General features: G+C 43.4%; 1 protein-coding gene across 1 annotated transcript; it reads right to left on the bottom strand.

Moving 5' to 3' along the window:
• Positions 1-168: 168 nt before the first annotated feature.
• adgra2 (adhesion G protein-coupled receptor A2) lies at positions 169-16714 on the bottom strand. Its single transcript, XM_068605001.1, has 18 exons — positions 16578-16714; positions 9812-9883; positions 8829-8900; positions 8675-8713; positions 8102-8265; positions 7491-7704; positions 7125-7289; positions 6848-7046; positions 6614-6763; positions 6350-6511; positions 5891-6091; positions 5561-5750; positions 4924-5132; positions 4706-4833; positions 4493-4616; positions 4260-4408; positions 3460-3549; positions 169-3309 (listed from the first exon to the last, which is right to left on the bottom strand). Exons 1-18 carry the CDS (start codon positions 16712-16714, stop codon positions 1902-1904), a joined length of 3873 nt encoding a protein of 1290 aa, XP_068461102.1. The 3' UTR covers positions 169-1901.
• Between the last annotated feature and the right edge of the window lie 252 nt (positions 16715-16966).

Here is a 16966-nt window from a genome sequence, read left to right as displayed (position 1 = left end):
GTTATGATTCTTTATGTCATATCGCCTAAATGTGAATCCATGAATGTGTTAAGTCATCCAGAACAAAAAAAATGGATGAAATCACCTTATCTTTTTATGTTAACAACGTTATAGGGGTTTCTTTCCCATTTTGACATTCAGTTTGGAGTTCAGGACATTGACCAGGACCACACCCCTAAATGCATGGAAGCAACTGCCACGGGATTGGTTGATTAGATAATTGCATTAATGAGACATTGAACAGGTGTTCCTAATAATTATTTAGGTGAGTGAATATTAAAAGCAGGTGTGCACAGAAATAAGAGTAATGACTTCAGATGCGTGGAGTATACTTCTTGAACACAATGACATCAAATCATGAACTCAATCATGAACATGACAAGTCTATCTTTTTTACAATGGCTTCCTTATCTTATCCTCAATATTTATATTTGTCAACGAGAAGTTCAATACGAGTCCCTGTCACGAGGAATAGATGATAATCATGTGTACATTCTAAATACATCTTGGTCGAAAAGCTTACACCGCACACAGAATATATGCTCAACAGACTGACAACATCTGATAGTAACAGCATCCTCTGGATTTCATGAATACTTCCTCACAAAGAACAAAGGAAAAAACAGTGACAATGAGCTGCATTTAGAAACACTATTTCCTGTTAATGTAATTTCCTGAATTGCAAGTGTATCAAACTGACCATTATGCAGAAGTACGGCCTATGCCTTTGTAAATCTACTCAAATATAATGGCTGCATTCTAATATACTTCATTTAAAAAGCTTATGATCTGCACGTTGTGGTGGTTTTTGGTCAGGCGTCTGATGCATGAAAGGTATTTTGTGGATTCTCATAGAGAAATAGTCATTACTAATACCTTTGAATAAATAATAGTGTAATGGATTATTGTAATGGAGGTATAGGCGGGACACATTTGTCATTGAAAAACCTGCGAGAGATTTCTCTGACTTGCAAGGCTAACACATTTCAGATCCCTGACTGAAAAGTGTCTCTGCCACCCAGAAGGGGGCAGTCATCCTGCATTAGAACAGAAAATGACTTCTGCTGGAAAAGAACATTAAATCAAGTGACTAGGTTTAAAAAAAAAAAAAAAGCGAATAATTTTTACCCCTGGTTTTTAGTCCTTCTGAATGCATTAGTTAGGGGAACTGTGTCAGTGCTGATGGGAGCTTAGCAAAACAAAAACACTTTTAGCATGTATTCAAAAGTCGCGATAGTTTTTTTAATTCACTCAGAGATTCTATACAGCCACAGTCATGCAATTTCTCTTCTACGCTGCATACATACACACGCACACACACACACACACACACACACACACACACACACACACACACACACACACACACACACACACACACACACACACACACACACACACACACACAAAAGCATGTATGAACCCACACAAACAATTACTTGAAGCAAACAAAAGGGTGACAGGTTGTCCACAGATTAAATGCATATAGCTGTACTTTGGATCTGGATCATCTTGCACTCCCTTTCATGCTATAGTTGATATGCATAGAAAAATCACAACTAAAACAGTAAAGCTTTCATTAGACATCCAGAATCAACATCATATGCCAATTCCAGAGATATTTTGTAATTTGTGAAATTATTAAAAAGAAATGAGTATCTTATGTTTGAAAATGACTGCCTTATTTGTTTTCTTTTCTTTTTTTAAATTTTTTTTTCTACCTTTTCACAACTCTTTTAATGCTACAGAGGCAAAAAAGTACCAGTTTAGGGTCCTGGATACCTTAATGATTTTATATCTTAAATTATATCATTATTATTATTATCAAGAGACCATTAAAACATAACCCAATCATTTTAGTCCATCAAGGCCATGCATAGAAGTTCACATATAAGTATAGGTTATACTGTGGTTTCACTTTTCCACAAACCACTCTTCATTCCAACGGAGCTCAGGGATTGGTCTGTCCCACTCATATCCTGTTCCAGCTCGAGCACAGACTTTTTGAGGGTGCCATTTGGGGCAGCGGCTCCAGGCACAGTGGTGGTGACACTGTTCAATGGGTAGGAGCAGCGCTTAGTGTCTCGTTCCAATTTCAAATTGTCTCTGCTGGCGCATCGTCTCTGAGCGCCGTGCATGGCCGCTCTGTTGGCCATAGAAGGCAGCAGGGGGAAGGGTTTGCGACTTCCGCTGCTGCCCCCATCACTTCCTTCTGAGGGGCTGGTCGGCACTGACTGTCCAAGAAGCTTACCGTTGCTAAGTGGGCTGGCCTGGTTCTCTGAAAGGCTATGGTGGATGCTGCCATTCTCACTCGTTGCCTGTTTGTGAACAACATGTGAAGAACTGAGGTGCTCGAAACCAGTAGGTCCTAAGGCTCCCAGGCTTCCCCCACCACCAGCAGTCCTTAGAGCTTTTAGACGATAGTGACCTCTGCCCTCACTTCGATGGTGATACTGGCTGCTTCCTTGTTTAGTTCTGCTAATCACTTTTCTTCTCTGGGGATGCACTGGGGCTGCGGAGTTAATGATGGGCAGAACATTGTTTGTTGGCTTGGTGGTGTTGTCAGTACTGGTACTGGTGTGATGGCCGGCAGGGGCACGTGAAGTGTTGTTTGGATTTTCTTGTGCCACCTGCAACAGGTTGGTGAGCTTGCAGGGCCCGGGGCCCACACTGCTGATTCCACTTGGCGTGGATGATGACCGCGCAGATGAGGAGTTATGAGAGTCACCTGGTGGATGGCAGTTGATGAAAAGTTGTGACCCCTGCTCAGAGGTCTGTACTCCACTCCCGGTCGTACAGGTGTGCGTGTATGTAGACATAGGACGTGAGCGGCAATAGCCTGGGCAACATGCCATCCATGAGGCCTGCACATCCAGTCGTCGAAAGCAGTGATGCACCACCAGAAACACCCCTAGAACTGTGGCAGCCATCCCATAGAGACAGCTAAACAACAAGCTAGTGTGCCCTGTCAGCCACATCGCCATGGCTCCACAAAACCACAGAACCACAAACAGGAAGTGGGTTGCCACCAACACCAAGAACTGTGTCTTCAGTGTGTACTGGTCCTCCGGTACGACAACAGGGTTCATAGGTCCCACCACTGAGTCTGTGGAGAGGAGGCTTGTGCTTACTGCCAGTGCAGGCTGGGTTTCAGTCACAGGAGTGGTCAGTGTGGTCCCTGTGCCTTCTTTGGCCACACGATGCCTCAGGCGAAACACAGTACACAGGAAATAGATCCAGGTCACCAACACCACTAGGCCAGCAGGAACAAAGAAAGACCCCAGACTGGGGCGCCACACCAGCCAGCAGCTGCAAGAGGCAGAAAAGGAGTCAGGAAGGTCAGTGCAAAACAAGGACACGTCTATGTTTTCAACATATCACACAGAATTATTCACTTCAGTACCAAAACAACACAAAGTCAAAAGCCAAATGGCTCCAGAAAAAAAGAGAAGCACTTACTAAAGGCTGTTGTCGCCGTAGTTGTTGACATTGACAGCTGCGGTGATCCCACAAATGATAAGAGGAACTCCACCAGCTATCAAATAGAACCTTGAATAATAGAGAAAAACATATCAAATACAAGGTCCCAGCTGCAGTTTGAGAAATAAAGAGCAGTTCTTGTTTGGCCCACAGGATGCAATTTGACCTTTGGCTGCTACGATGTTTTTAAAGTGTGCATGTCTGTGTAATTTTCCTTTTTCGGTTTTTATGTCACTCCGGCTGTCTATAATCTGAACAGAGCTATGTGATCCTTCATTCTCATAGTGTGCAGAGTGTTACATGGGTCAGTGTAGGCTCCAGAAGCCTGTGATTTATTGCAGCCTGATCCCATGTGACTGAGTGGGCAACAGAGGGTTAGTGGGAGGGTCAGCGAGGTCAGTGTATGATCACAGCTTCAGGATCACAGGGGGAGGAGAAATAGAAGGGGATATTTGGAAAGACAGTGCACCCCCTGAATCATCCTGCTCAGATTTATGACGACCCCTCTGGTTCTGTTATGTTGGTACATACATTCCTTCCCTCCTCCACTCTGCATTCATACAGGCTTATAGCTTTTTGTGCCTTATAGCAATACTCTCTTCTGTCCCTCAAAGGTTTCCTCAAAAACAGAGGGACTTTAGTTGTTGGGCACAATGACCCACTTTGATGGTGCACAGTATGGGTGGCCATGCAAAAGCACTCTTGCATCTGTCTAAAACATAAACCATATTGACAGCAAACAACAATCACATACTACAGGAAGTGGCTTGCTCACTGACCTGAGCATAGGCCGCTGAGTAGGTGGAGCAGGAGACTCTCCCTCCGGTTGCCGGGGTATTCTCCACAGAGCCTCTTTGTAAATGACCCGGGCACTGACTCCAATCCACAGCAGGGTCGACAACGAGGAGTAGTGCAGGGCAATGCCCACCTGTCACATTTCACATTCAGGTAAGACATTAGGTTTAAACGCGCCACTAGTAAAAATGAGGGGACTGTTAAATTCATCACTTACTGCTTGACAAACCACTGGGTAGCTGGTCAGGCTTATGCCTCCGGCGTAAATGGCTGTCGTCATGGCAATATGGAAGCAGGTATTAAGTAACGTGTGCCAGCTTTTTCTTGATATGTGAATAGAGCTTTAGGGGCGCAGAGCAAAAATAATCAGGAAAAGAAGCAAATAACAAAGAGCAGCATAAAGTCTGCGTCTGCACAACAACCGCAATACCTGTGGTGTAGTATGTGTGTGATGATGATGGTGAAGAGGCAAAGGAGCAGCACTGCAGTGCATGCATAGACCACAGGGTGGAGCACTCTTGCAGTGATGGGTGTGGAGTTAGGAAAGTCAGGCACCTCCTAGAAAAAATCACAAGCAAATTCAATGAAAGTCTGATTCAACCTTGTTGATCCTGGATGAATGATACATTAAATACACATGACTCGTACCTGCAGCACAGCATAGTTGCTAAGCAGAGAGCACCGCATTGTGGAGGTACTGCTGTCACTGTGGACCAGCTGACAGCCCTCCTGGCTCCAGCTTCCTTGCTTCTCCAGCGCTCTCAGGCTCCACTGGGCCGCCACCGCATCAGTACCAGGAGACAAGTGGCGCAGCGACACCCAGATGGGCTCTGAGTTGTTCCACCTGCTACAGCCGTCTGTCACAGGAGTGGGAGGATATCAGTCTTTTATATTTTGTAGATATTAGTTAATCTGACATACCCATTCTATGTTATCTTAGTTTGTTTCATTGACCATTATATTGCTTGATGAATTTCTACTATACTAAGAATGACTCTCAACATCCCTCTGACACTGTGATTAACTGTGTTTTTTATAAGTACGTGGAAAAAGCTAAAATGATAGCAAAGACTGTTTCTAAATTCAAATAGTTGAAAATACAAAAATAAAATTGGACTCAAGACATTATTGTTGATGTTTAAGAATTACACTACATAGTTGTAGCATTTAAAATATTCTAACATGATGTCATATCTTACACGACCATGTAAAACAAGACTGAAAAAAGGCGCAAAACAACATTTTAAACAAAGGTGTTTTCAAACAGGCTTAGAGTCTTTCTCACCTATGCCAACAAATATGACAGGAGTGTTGACGCTACGTCGGCGAGAGTGTTCCCCAGTGTTGTTTGAGTTTCCAGAGAGAGGGAAAAAAATGCCGGTTCTGAAAGCTACAAACTGCAGCTTACAGTCCGTAGTAGCATCAGGAGGAAACAGAGTAGCTGGGACAGTCACAGAGGCCAGGGCAACTGAATTCTGAAGAAACAAAACACATTTTGTATGTCATGTTGGAATCCACCAGTACACCTCGATAACTGTGAATGCAGATACAGTAGGGTAATGATGGCACAGTATGCAGCAATAGCTAAAAGTAAATAAAAGAGTTCATATTTTACCTTTAGGGGGAAATTGTTGAGGGAAGTGTTATGGGAGCCGGTGCTGCAGCGAAAGCGAAGCTGCTGCTCATGAGCGGATTCTGACGTGTCCATTCCAAGGCTTTCCGTTAAGTCCTCACGACGCTGATAAGCGGTGCAGGTTATGCCAGTGAAATGGGCTGGTCGAATGAAGTGGGCCTCCATTACAATGTTTCTAGACACCTGCACATATCAAGTACAAATGATAAACAATAGAATATGGCTTACGTTTTGCTTCTATATTTTCTGGACATCCCATTGTTTTTGTGTATTACATGGCAAAATCATAATGAAAATATAAGGTATTACTCCCAAATGTAATAAACTACACATACATTATTACAATTAACTACATATATATTCAGTATGATTCTCTAAAAGAAGAAATTGTGATGAGATAAAAAAAAAAAAGGTCACGAAATGTAGGATGATAGTGCGTACCATGGAGAAGTCCTGAGCGTGACTGTGTAGCTGAGGCCAGGCTAATGTTTCAAGAGAGTAGACAATGGAGCTGCAGGCTCTCTTCTCTCTCTGGGCAAGAGTGAGGATCTGGTCGTCCACCTGCATCACGTTACTACCCATCTCAACTAACACCTCTGACAACTGAAACACACACATACAGACATTTCACAACCAAAAGATAGTAATGTAATATACACATACCTGTATATAGCCAATTTAAATATGGAAGGAAATCTTTCTCACCTCTCGCAGCTGTTTGACATAATCCATAAACTTCTCCATCATTTGCGCCACGTACAACACATCCACAGAGTCAGTGAAGCCTGCAGCCTCCAGGGTGTATGTACGCACCTGATGAGCCAAGGTGACAGCATTTGATGCATTGATGGGCCTCTGAGAAGAGAGAGCAGTAAGGTTAAATACATAGTGTTTACTGAACAGGAAGCATGTCATGTAGTAAAACTAAGAACTACTGACCAGGATGAAGGTATGCAGGACACGAGTGATTCCATTAGTGTAGTGACAGTCTGAATAGTCAGCCTCTTGCCAGTTTCCAGAGCGGTCACATTGTCTGGAGGCTTTTTTCTGTTCAATACCTCCCTCCATAGACAGAGGGGGGTAATGCAGCTGCAGGCAGTACTGATGTGAGACGATGCCTGCCAGAGTTCTGGGCCACCTGGGGATTCAAACCATAGAAGAGTAAGACCGCTGGATCTGTACGCATGTACTAATAATTAGTGTCAGTGTAACTAACCTGAACTCCCCACGGTTGTTGACAACTTTATCCTCTGGACAGAAGGAGGCACTGTTCTCCAGCACCAATATTTCAACACTGCGAGATGTATTTCCCCGCCCAGTAGAAACCACACACTCCCACTCTCCCTTGGCCTCCACATGTACGTTGAATAGAATAAGCTCACTGGATGAAGAGGATAGAAACAGCTCAATTTAACACGTTATCGCCACATGCTCCATTTTGTATCTGAACTTATGCATTCATCATTTTAAGTTTATCGGATCACAACAATGTTCTTTCCACAATAATTAAAGGTTATAGACGTTTGAATAGAGAGAGCATTGAAAACAAAAGAGCAATCTGATTTAACTTAAGTTCCTGTACCTGGTGATGAAGGTGCAGTCATGCAGCACACTGTTCTCCAGCTGGACACCCATCTCTGGGTCAGAGGTCATCAGCTGACCATTGTGACGCCAATGTAAAGTGGTAATCTTGTCTACCAAGGCGGCGGTGCAATGGAAGGGAAGCCGATCACCTTTAAAGACGACCTGCCGCTGGGACGGCAGTAGTGACAGGGTGTGCAGCTCCAGAGGACCGTCTGAGCAACATAGTGGCAAAAGACGGAGATACGACCATTACACGTCATCACTCTGAATTATTTCTGCTGCTATCTCATTACTCATCCTCAGTTAAATATTTCCACAGAAGTTTGAATCTGCTCTTCTGGAGCAGATTAGATGCAGGCAGCACCAATTCCAAGATGCAACCCTTGGGATTAGTTGTCAACGCGGCTCACTGATACTTTTAGAAATGTGTCCCTGCTGAGCTGCTGTGATTTATCTCTTTCATGCCCATTTGGTGTTAGTAATACTTAAAAAATACTGGGACGATCTTGAGCGCTGATATGAATATATTGTCTATTCACAAGGCAATTTTCTCTGAAACAAAGCGGTGAACCGTCTCATTCATATGCCTTGTTCTCGCCAGGCTCTCACCACAGCTCAGCTGGCTTTCCTTCAGTCCTCGCAGGGGTTTTCCCTTCAGGCTCCTGGGATAGGCACACAGGGTTTCTTCCCCCAGCCGGGCCGAACTGCTGCGAAAGAATCCTGGGACCCAACTCAGCCCGCAGTCACATGACAGGTAGTCTGAGTTGAAGTTCCTGGAGAGAGAAGTGATGGGCATTTATCAGTATTTTCATTCTACCTGGCTCAGATACACTGTTATCACTTCATTAGAAGATCAATATATCATACCGCTTGACAAAAAAAAAATCTTTGTTGCATTTTTATCAATGACAACAAATGTTGAATTACAGCCACTCCAGCAATACTTATTTTCCACATCACAGATATGTTGTTTTTATTCTGAAATTAATTGACTGTCTTATGCAATAACGGGCAGTATAAAACAGTCCAAACTTGAAGCCGCTAAGAAAACAAACCCTCTGTGAAATAAATATTAAGTTCAGATTACCTTTATTTTTGTCAAGAATATTCATTGTTTTGTTCATTTATGGAATTGAATGCTGTGAGAGTGAATATAGTGCTGACAATGTTTAATACTCACACCAGCTTGAGGGACGGCAGCTCCCGAAACACTCCCGGGTTCATGGTCGATATGATGTTGCCGGAGAGGTTCCTAGCAGTACACAGAAAGAGATATGAACGCCATAGTTTCCCACAACCTAGAAAGTAAAATATTTTCATTGGATCTGTCTCTTACAGTTTAGTGAGATTGGTTAACCCCTGGAACATGTCTGCAGTCAGGCAGCCAATGCGGTTGTTGGATATGTCGCTAAAATTGAGAAAAGACAAAGGAATGTGTAGATTATTTTTTAATCCGGATGACTCATTAGTCACAGATTAAGATATCTCGACTCTTTCAATGCCCATGTTGTTTTTGTGATATCAGATCAAACGCTACACATCCGACATAGAATGTCAAACTGTGCAAGATCTCCTTCCTGGTCTTGTATATAAATAAATATAGATTTTCCACAGCTAGAAATCTTAGAAAGTTAAACATAAGCACGCACACAGTCGCTGCCACTTTCTCTTATCTTTACTCCACGGGACCCAGTAAAGGTTTATCACTAATGGGGTAAAAGCAGTCCTGCCGTCCACCTCCAAGTGTGATGTATAGCCACAGCCAGGGAGGGATCTGCTCTGTTGCACCTCTGACACTACCCAGTAGAGAGCTGTCCAGAGCATGTGTTTATCTCTCCCTGTTTGTTTTGAAAAGCCCCAGACCTTGCAGGGAAAACACAAGCAGGGGGAGGAGGGAAGGAGAGTCACGCGGTGCAGCCCAGACGACCAGCTCCGACCCACGCCACAACCAGACCTCTATGTCCAAAGACACAGTAAGCTGGCAGCAGTCCTGACACTTTTAAAGATGTGCAAGGATGAACGTCGTAGCCCTGAAGTTTCTAACGTGGTGGCCAAAAGACACGAGGGATGACATTGCAGGGCCCCCGCGAGGATCGGCAGAAACACTTAGTGAAGCTCAATATAACACATGACATCTGCCTTGAGCTGCCAAAACAGTGTCTGATAAGATGTAAGGGGATATGCAGGCCTGTCTCTTTCAACAACTACTGTGAATAGTGCTTGTTTGATTAAAAAAAAACTTCAATGTGCAAACTTTCAAAGCACGTGTTTATGATTTCTGCTAATATGTTAGTTGTTATCATGTTAATGTCTACTTACAGTTTCCGAAGCTCAGAAAGACCCTGGAAGGCTCCAGGCATGATGGTGCTGATTAAGTTGTGCTTGAGGTCTCTGAGGAGAGAGAAAATATTAGGTTGATGAGAAAACGCCTCACAGGATAATGATGATACGTCCAAATGAATAGTTCTACATTTTGAGAGCAAGAATGTTTGCTTCCTCTTCCTTTCAGCACCTTTAAAGGTGGAAACCGAAATCTAAAAACCATAATTTGTCACTTTGTTACTTTTAATCAGAGCCAGGTTAGAATATTCCCCTTGTTTCCAGTCTTAACGCTAAAACTAAGCTAAAGCTGGCTGAAACTTCTCACAAAGAGAGAGTGGTAAAGATATGATCATCTAACTCAAGATGGCAAATTAAGTTATTCACCAAAATGTTTCACTATTTATTTAGCACGGACTTCAAGACAAGGCTTCTTTTAGTTTAAGGGGAGTGAACTGGAAACCTATTTCCTGAACCTGGCTCCTCCAGTGGAATACAGCAGGGTATTTATGCACAGATAGGACATCTTATCCAATCAGCCACCTCTGCTTCAGCAAGATGCAGGTACTCAACAAAATAAGATATTGGCCAGATCTGAAAAAAAAAAAAAGTGGTCGTTTTTTGTTTGTTTGAAATGACTCTTCTTGTGATAGTGTTGGCCATTGCAAACCATGAATATTAATTCCTTGGCTTTCCTTTGAAGATTAAATTCAATACTATCAGCTGCTCTCTTCTCCACCCTCTCCCCATTCAGCACCCGTGTTTAACTTTTTAACCAGTTGCCCCTCCATCAGCTAACATGCATTAGATTTTGAATCCAAGATGTGTTTTCTTCTTGGTCAGAAGGGAATAGCGAGGTTAAAACAGGTCAAGAGACGGATGGGTTTCGGCAGGACGCTGTTGTTTGGAATGCGATAAAAACAGCATAAAAAAGCCTGCTCCCATTGGACCGGTCACAGAAGAGGATTTCCTTCCAGGAGCTCACAAGCATCAACGTCGTGGCTGCATTTTTGTCTAATTCACTTTTACCCCAAAAAAACACTGTGGTAGGGAAGACCTCAGGGGACCTTTTGGTTCTTTTAACCACAAATATATATCTGCCACTGCTGCTCTTGACCACACTGTCTCACACCATCAACCTCCGGCATCTCTTAACCATTGTCTTGTCCGCTTTCCATGAGATGAGCTATTTTGATCAAACTCAGGCAGGACAAATATTTGTAAAAAGGACTTCCAGTAAAGAATTATAATGTGCATCATTGCTGGCAGAGATTCCACACAATTTCTGAGCAATCGCTCATATCTGGATTATAGACGGGAGACAGGTTATAATGATGGAGCAAAAGCTAGCTGGCCTCAGACCAAAAGGCTGAGGTCTCTTGTGTTTGTCTCAAAGCAGAGAGTCTTGGACAGCTCAGCCCAGATCTTTGAGCGCATGCCAGCTTGTCACTTTTCAACAACTTTGCAGCTTTTAAAAAGGTGGATACATTTCCACCTCCATGCTTCTGACAAAAATAAAACAGTTTGGAAACTATATTTGTTTCACTGATTTAAAGGTGTTTGTGTGTGTTTGATAGAGAACAAGAATTCTCTCCAGTGTGTGTGTGTGTGTGTGTGTGTGTGTGTGTGTGTGTTGTGTGTGTGTGTGTGTGTGTGTGTGTGTGTGTGTGTGTGTGTGTGTGTGTGTGTGTGTGCGTGTGTGTGTGTGCCTGTCACAAAGACCCACACACGCGCTCTGAATGTACAATTTCTGGATGTCAGTAGCTGTATTGGATTTGTTGTCCAGAGAACAATACTGCAGTTTCCAGCCTGTGTGTCCCGGGGCTCATTAGTGCAGCGATGAAAGACGAGGCACTGCCCACTATTTCCTCTCTGTTATGACCGTCCCTCTCTTTCCGTCCTTTTCACACTCATACACACACATGCTTTTGTTTGTAATACTGACTATCATGTATACTGTAATGGGATCGACTCCTACAAGTAAACAAGAGCACATGAACACCAAATCCTGATGAGGTTACTAGATAACAATCTCACTTTTCAACCTCATGTCTAAAAAGACTCAAATGTGCTTTTCCTTATTAAGCATGTTTCTCTTGTCACATTATCTATTGTTGATATCCTGTACTCAAACACTGCTCGAGTAATTTCACTCTTAAAAAACGTATTTTATGAGCAACTCCATGATATTATCTAGTGGCAGTCATTGGGCGTTTGTTCTCATTTGAGTCTCACACTGAAACTTACTTGATTGTTGTTAAAAACTATCGTACATTTCGATTTGAAAAAATCCTGTTTTAAAAAGTCTTATCTCTATTTAAGGGTGGAGAGGCTTCAGGCAACATCAACACAGTACAAGCACACGCCTGAATCCCCAATCAACCTGTTGGTAGTCGAGTTGCTTTGCGGGTAATGAAGGCAGCAGGTTTCAACATGAAAAAGAAATATGTGGGGAAAAAAAGACGATTTCTCTGTTTCTACTGCCTTGATATTGATCTTTTTTTTTTACTGTCCATAAATATTTCTGCCATGTTATAGGAGTGCAATAAATTAGTAAAAGTCCCTGAACATTTACAAATGTTATTATTTGAGGTATTTGATATTTCTGTAGTTTAAAATGGCATTGCAGCACATCAGTAAACTACACAAAATATTGTGCAGACAAAAAATATATATATGAAAAAAAAAATGAATGTAATATAATCACAAATTAAATCAATCAGCACATGGTTGACTGATGCAAGAATAATTGTAATTTGTTGTGTCTATCTAACCAGAACGAACAAGAAGACACCGGCGCATTGGTTTAGCTAATTTTAGGAGACATCCTATTGGGTTAGATTCTTTGGTAAGCAAAGAATGACATGCATGATCCTAAATGAGCCGCAGATACTTAATTTCAGTGAGAAGCCCACATTAGCACATGACACTGATAGTGAGTAGTTTATAAGCATCTCAAGCTTTCTGACCAGCCATCAATTAGCAATAAATAAAGTATCACATATTAAACATTTTAAATTCCTACAGTCTGCTCCTTTATACCTGGCTTGAGAGGTACAGTGCTGTGTGGTTTGGCCTAAAGAGTATGAGCAGTCCACTTCTTCTGATACACTCTCTTATCACCAAGCTGGGGAATGTGGAGGAGCTCACCAGAGTCAACAGGACTTGAAGCACTCGCCAAGCGCTTAGCCTGACACCATAATCCAGGCTAAATCTGTGCTGCAGGCCCTCACCACTTGCTCACACTGTCAGATGTATTTCCAGCTTTATTTCAAATTTACAGTACAGTAGCTCCAGCAGGCCTCATACTCAGGCGATGACTTGTCTGTGTGCCCTCTGGAGTAGACAGCGCCCTCCCTGACAACAACTTCGCAGCTCAGTGGCCTCGACACTGGTGACAACAGCTGTCACCAAGCAACAGGATAACAGCAGATACAAGAAATACTTCAAAGACTCACGCTTGCTGAGGATGAAAATATCAAAGTTGAAAAGGTTAAAAGTTGCAACTTCTAGCTATTCCTTTTTCATTATCTTCAGCAGCAGCATACTTCTTCAAAAGGCTTTGTGATATGCGTTGACGCATTATTATTCCTCTTTGAGTTATGCTTTGCAACCTTGGAAGTGTAGTGCTTTATCCTCATCGCCACATGCGGCCCATGGGATGGGGTTGCGACAGACTCAAGTCCCCAGCCCATTAGGGACAATTGTCTGCTGCCGTTGGGCCTAACACCAGCGGCTGCCATTAAGAATATCTATCCCCCCCACAAACTCCTCCTGATCAATTGAGCACCTGGGCCCCATGCAGGCTGGAGAGGAGCGACGTGCTTGTAGGGCAGCAAGAGGGTAATAATGAAGACATGGTCTGTAAAGCGCTCCAGACGTAGAGTGCTCCATTATCAGGAGCACAGCGGACTGGAGTGCTCCACTGACATTGTTTAGGCCCTGGACCCAGAGGGAGTTGGGAAAATGATTGAAGCCAGGGAATGGCCACTCATTATCGCCAGACTGGAATCAAGAATTTCCGGTTCCTGGAATTTTTAATGACATTACAGCGCCAATTTGGATACAGACACATGTAAATCTTGTTGCAAACGTATATAAGCAACTGTGTGAAGACTAATATATTTATTAGTCGATAGATGGATTAAAGGTTTCTGGGGAAGGGGGGAGGGAGAGGGCGGTAACTTGCACCTTGGTTCCTGACAGAGGTCGGTGGAGACCATTTTTGTGCAGCGTGTCATTTCCTGTCTGGTTGGCGTCTCTTGCAGAGGCCCTTGCTCGTTTATTTTTACAGTTTCCTTTTTCTCCTTTTTTTACTAGCTAGCTTTCCCCTGTAGGGAGGGGCAGGTGGGTTAGGGGTTTCAGTACTGAGCAAAATTATCCCTGTGTATGGCCCTGCATACCCCACCTCCCTTCTCCTCAACACACTTGCTCACAATGGGGTCTCTGTAACACTGGCCCCAAACATACTCCTGCCTTCCCCCTAAAACAGGAAACCGGGATCTGCCGAGCTCTTGTTTTTCTACTAATTTCCTGCTTTGCTGCCCCTTCCCCAGATTTTTTTTCTTTTTTCTGGTTCTTCATCAACTTTTTATCTGTGTTTATCAGAAACCAAGTCTTTGGTGCAGCTATTAAGGTAAAGGAGTGAAACAGACTTTTACACTTATAAAATTGCTTTCATTTGGATAAGCATTGGACACACGCACTTATGTGCAAATATGGACCATGACCACATGATCATTCGCTGCTACTATGTTTCAAACAAATATGGCTTAGCTCATGACTGACAGTAACATAAACTGTGGACCCAATTGCACAGAAATAGCAATATACACTTATATTTGAAGTGTAAAAAGTCCTTATTTGAATAATGTTATATAGTCTGCAGCAAGACGATCTGGAGATTATTTTGCCAAGGAAAACTCTGGAACCACGGACTGTTATTGACTTCAGTTCTGGCTTTTGGAGCAGCAGAGAGAAGGGGCCGATGCCCGTTTTGGCAGCTCTGTTGATTTTCTTGAAATCTACCAGCAGAAAACAAAGAAAGTTTATGTTTAATGGGACTGTCGGAGGCAGCAAAATGCAATTTCCTTTTGGTTGTTCAATGATCTCGATCATATTTACAAAAAAATAATCATTTTATTTGGTCAAAGTGAGTGATCTGAAAGACCTAAAAGTTGCATAGATCATCTTTACTAATAAATATTTTCTAACGCATAGAATTGAAACAAATAACATACACATTATAACTAAGAAACAGGAACAAACGCCTTTCATTCATGCTATCAATGAAGAGGCAGATTCAAGTCCGTGAGTGAATTTTCAGCCAGTAGGTGGACGACAGCATGTAGAGAGTGGGAAGGGGGAGGAACAGCAAAAGACCCTCAGAGCTGGGAGAGAGGAGATGCAAAAATAAAGCAGAAAAGGAACACAAACGGAAGTGGGGGGAAGTAAGTCCAGGGATAGCTCAAGTTCCTCTGGAGGAAAATGCCATTGAAACCATATCAAGTTTGCCGTATGAGAGTGCGAGAGAGAGTTACTGGCGTATAAAGCGCACAATTTGGTAATGGGCTTATGAGGGGACTCACTCGCTGTTTCAATAAACCCCCAGAGCCATGACTGAGCTAGGCTTGCAATACAAACACACCCCGTTCCTTCAGTTTATCTGAAAGACACATCTGGAGTCTATCAACTCCAGCAGCACCCCCCTTTCTGTTTCCACTCTCCAGCACGCTTAACCCCTTCCTCACCCGCTCCACCCCTTAATGTCATGCACTCTCATTAGGTGACTGTTGCCTAACTGGGGGCCACTCAATGGCGTGTGCAGGCCAACATACTAACATAAATGTCCATTTTTGTGTAAGGGGGAAATGAGACTCCCATCTCTTCAGAATGGTGGGCTGCTACAATCTGAACCGTCTTTTCCAGACTGGTCTAGACAGGAGGGCTTCTTGCCATGTCCGCACTTTTTGCACTGTTTTTACATGTTGTAACGCAGCCTACTTCTGCTTTGTTCCAACTCATCAAGGTAATTTGCTTAGCCTGTGTGGAAATAACCGTTAATCTCCCACTAAGAAAAACAACCCCAGATTTATATAAGACAAACTGCAGGAGTGTGCTTTCTTTTGCTCCCTCCCTCCCTCCCTACCTCCCTCTCTCCCTCTCTTCGTCTCCCTCCCTTTGCAGCCACCATACCATCTTTAGCCATCTTGGCTCCACTTCCCCTGTGTCAGATGGTAAAGTTGTTTAAGTTGGACAACTTCCTAACCCCAGCTGCTCAGAATGGCAGAGGCGATTTCAAGGTTGGTTCCAGAGAGGCTCAGGCAATGACTGAGTGGCTCGTCTCAACATTTATACAACAGATACTATCAAGTGAAAAAAGTAATGAATTAGTCTTAGCATTCGTGACCCTAATGTGATAATAGTGTATATATTTTCTGTCATGCAGACATGCATATAAAACATCTGCACAGTATCATGCCCTGTGACATTTGTCACAAACTTCCCTTTTTTGCTTGACAAGCATGAATCACAAATGCCTCCTTATTTCCTGCTGTTGAATGAAAGTCATAATCTCGCATGATATTTCCTGCGCATACTCTTCTGTGGCGCAACAAAATTAAAAGTACAGTCATGTCAGGTAGATTCCTACTGAAGGGGTCATTTCAGACTCTTTTGTTGACAAAGTCTATCATGCTGCCAACACCTTTGAGCCGCTAACCCTTCCTAACCACAAGCCTCACTCCTGCCTTTCAGACCTATTCACTGCAGGCGACCTGCGGCTCCCTCATCCATCATCATCGTTGCCCTCTGCTCTTCCCTCTGCTCCCTCTCAACCGGTGGGGTGAGCAGACCTGGTAATGAGTGCCCCTTGTGCCTCTGCCTGCCTGTCCTGTGTCCCATGGTGCAGTGGGGCCCAGTTGGACAAGAGCCAGACTGCCTCGACCCTCTCTTTGCTCATTATTCTCATTACCGCGCTTCAAATCAGTGCAGGACAGGCTGCTGGGATCTGTCCACAACTCAGAAAGGTCCCATCTTGTTGGAGGAGCAGCCAGCGTCAGCACCCATCAGGAAGGGCGAGCAAAGAGGTGGAGGTACTAAGACAGGTACACAGGTACAATAATAAAGGCTGGATGGTGTGTACACATATGTATG

This window comes from Clinocottus analis, unplaced genomic scaffold (assembly GCF_023055335.1).
Source record: "Clinocottus analis isolate CAN_PGR_092001 unplaced genomic scaffold, fCliAna1.0.p SCAF_7, whole genome shotgun sequence".
NCBI lineage: Eukaryota > Metazoa > Chordata > Actinopteri > Perciformes > Cottidae > Clinocottus > Clinocottus analis.
The sequence above is the reverse complement of the archived record's forward strand: the minus strand, read 5'-3'. Positions and strand labels throughout refer to the sequence as shown.

What these genes read in the sequence shown, in the direction of transcription:
- adgra2 (XM_068605001.1), bottom strand. Translation starts at nt 16,714, where the DNA reads ATGGGACACAGGACAGGCAGGCAGAGGCACAAGGGGCACTCATTACCA. An exon ending in GGAGCCGCAGGTCGCCTGCA is followed by an intron (nt 9,884 to 16,577) that starts GTGAATAGGTCT and finishes CTCTCTCCTCAG; the next exon opens with AGACCTCAAGCACAACTTAA. An exon ending in GACTGCACCTTCATCACCAG is followed by an intron (nt 7,290 to 7,490) that starts GTACAGGAACTT and finishes CTCTTCATCCAG; the next exon opens with TGAGCTTATTCTATTCAACG.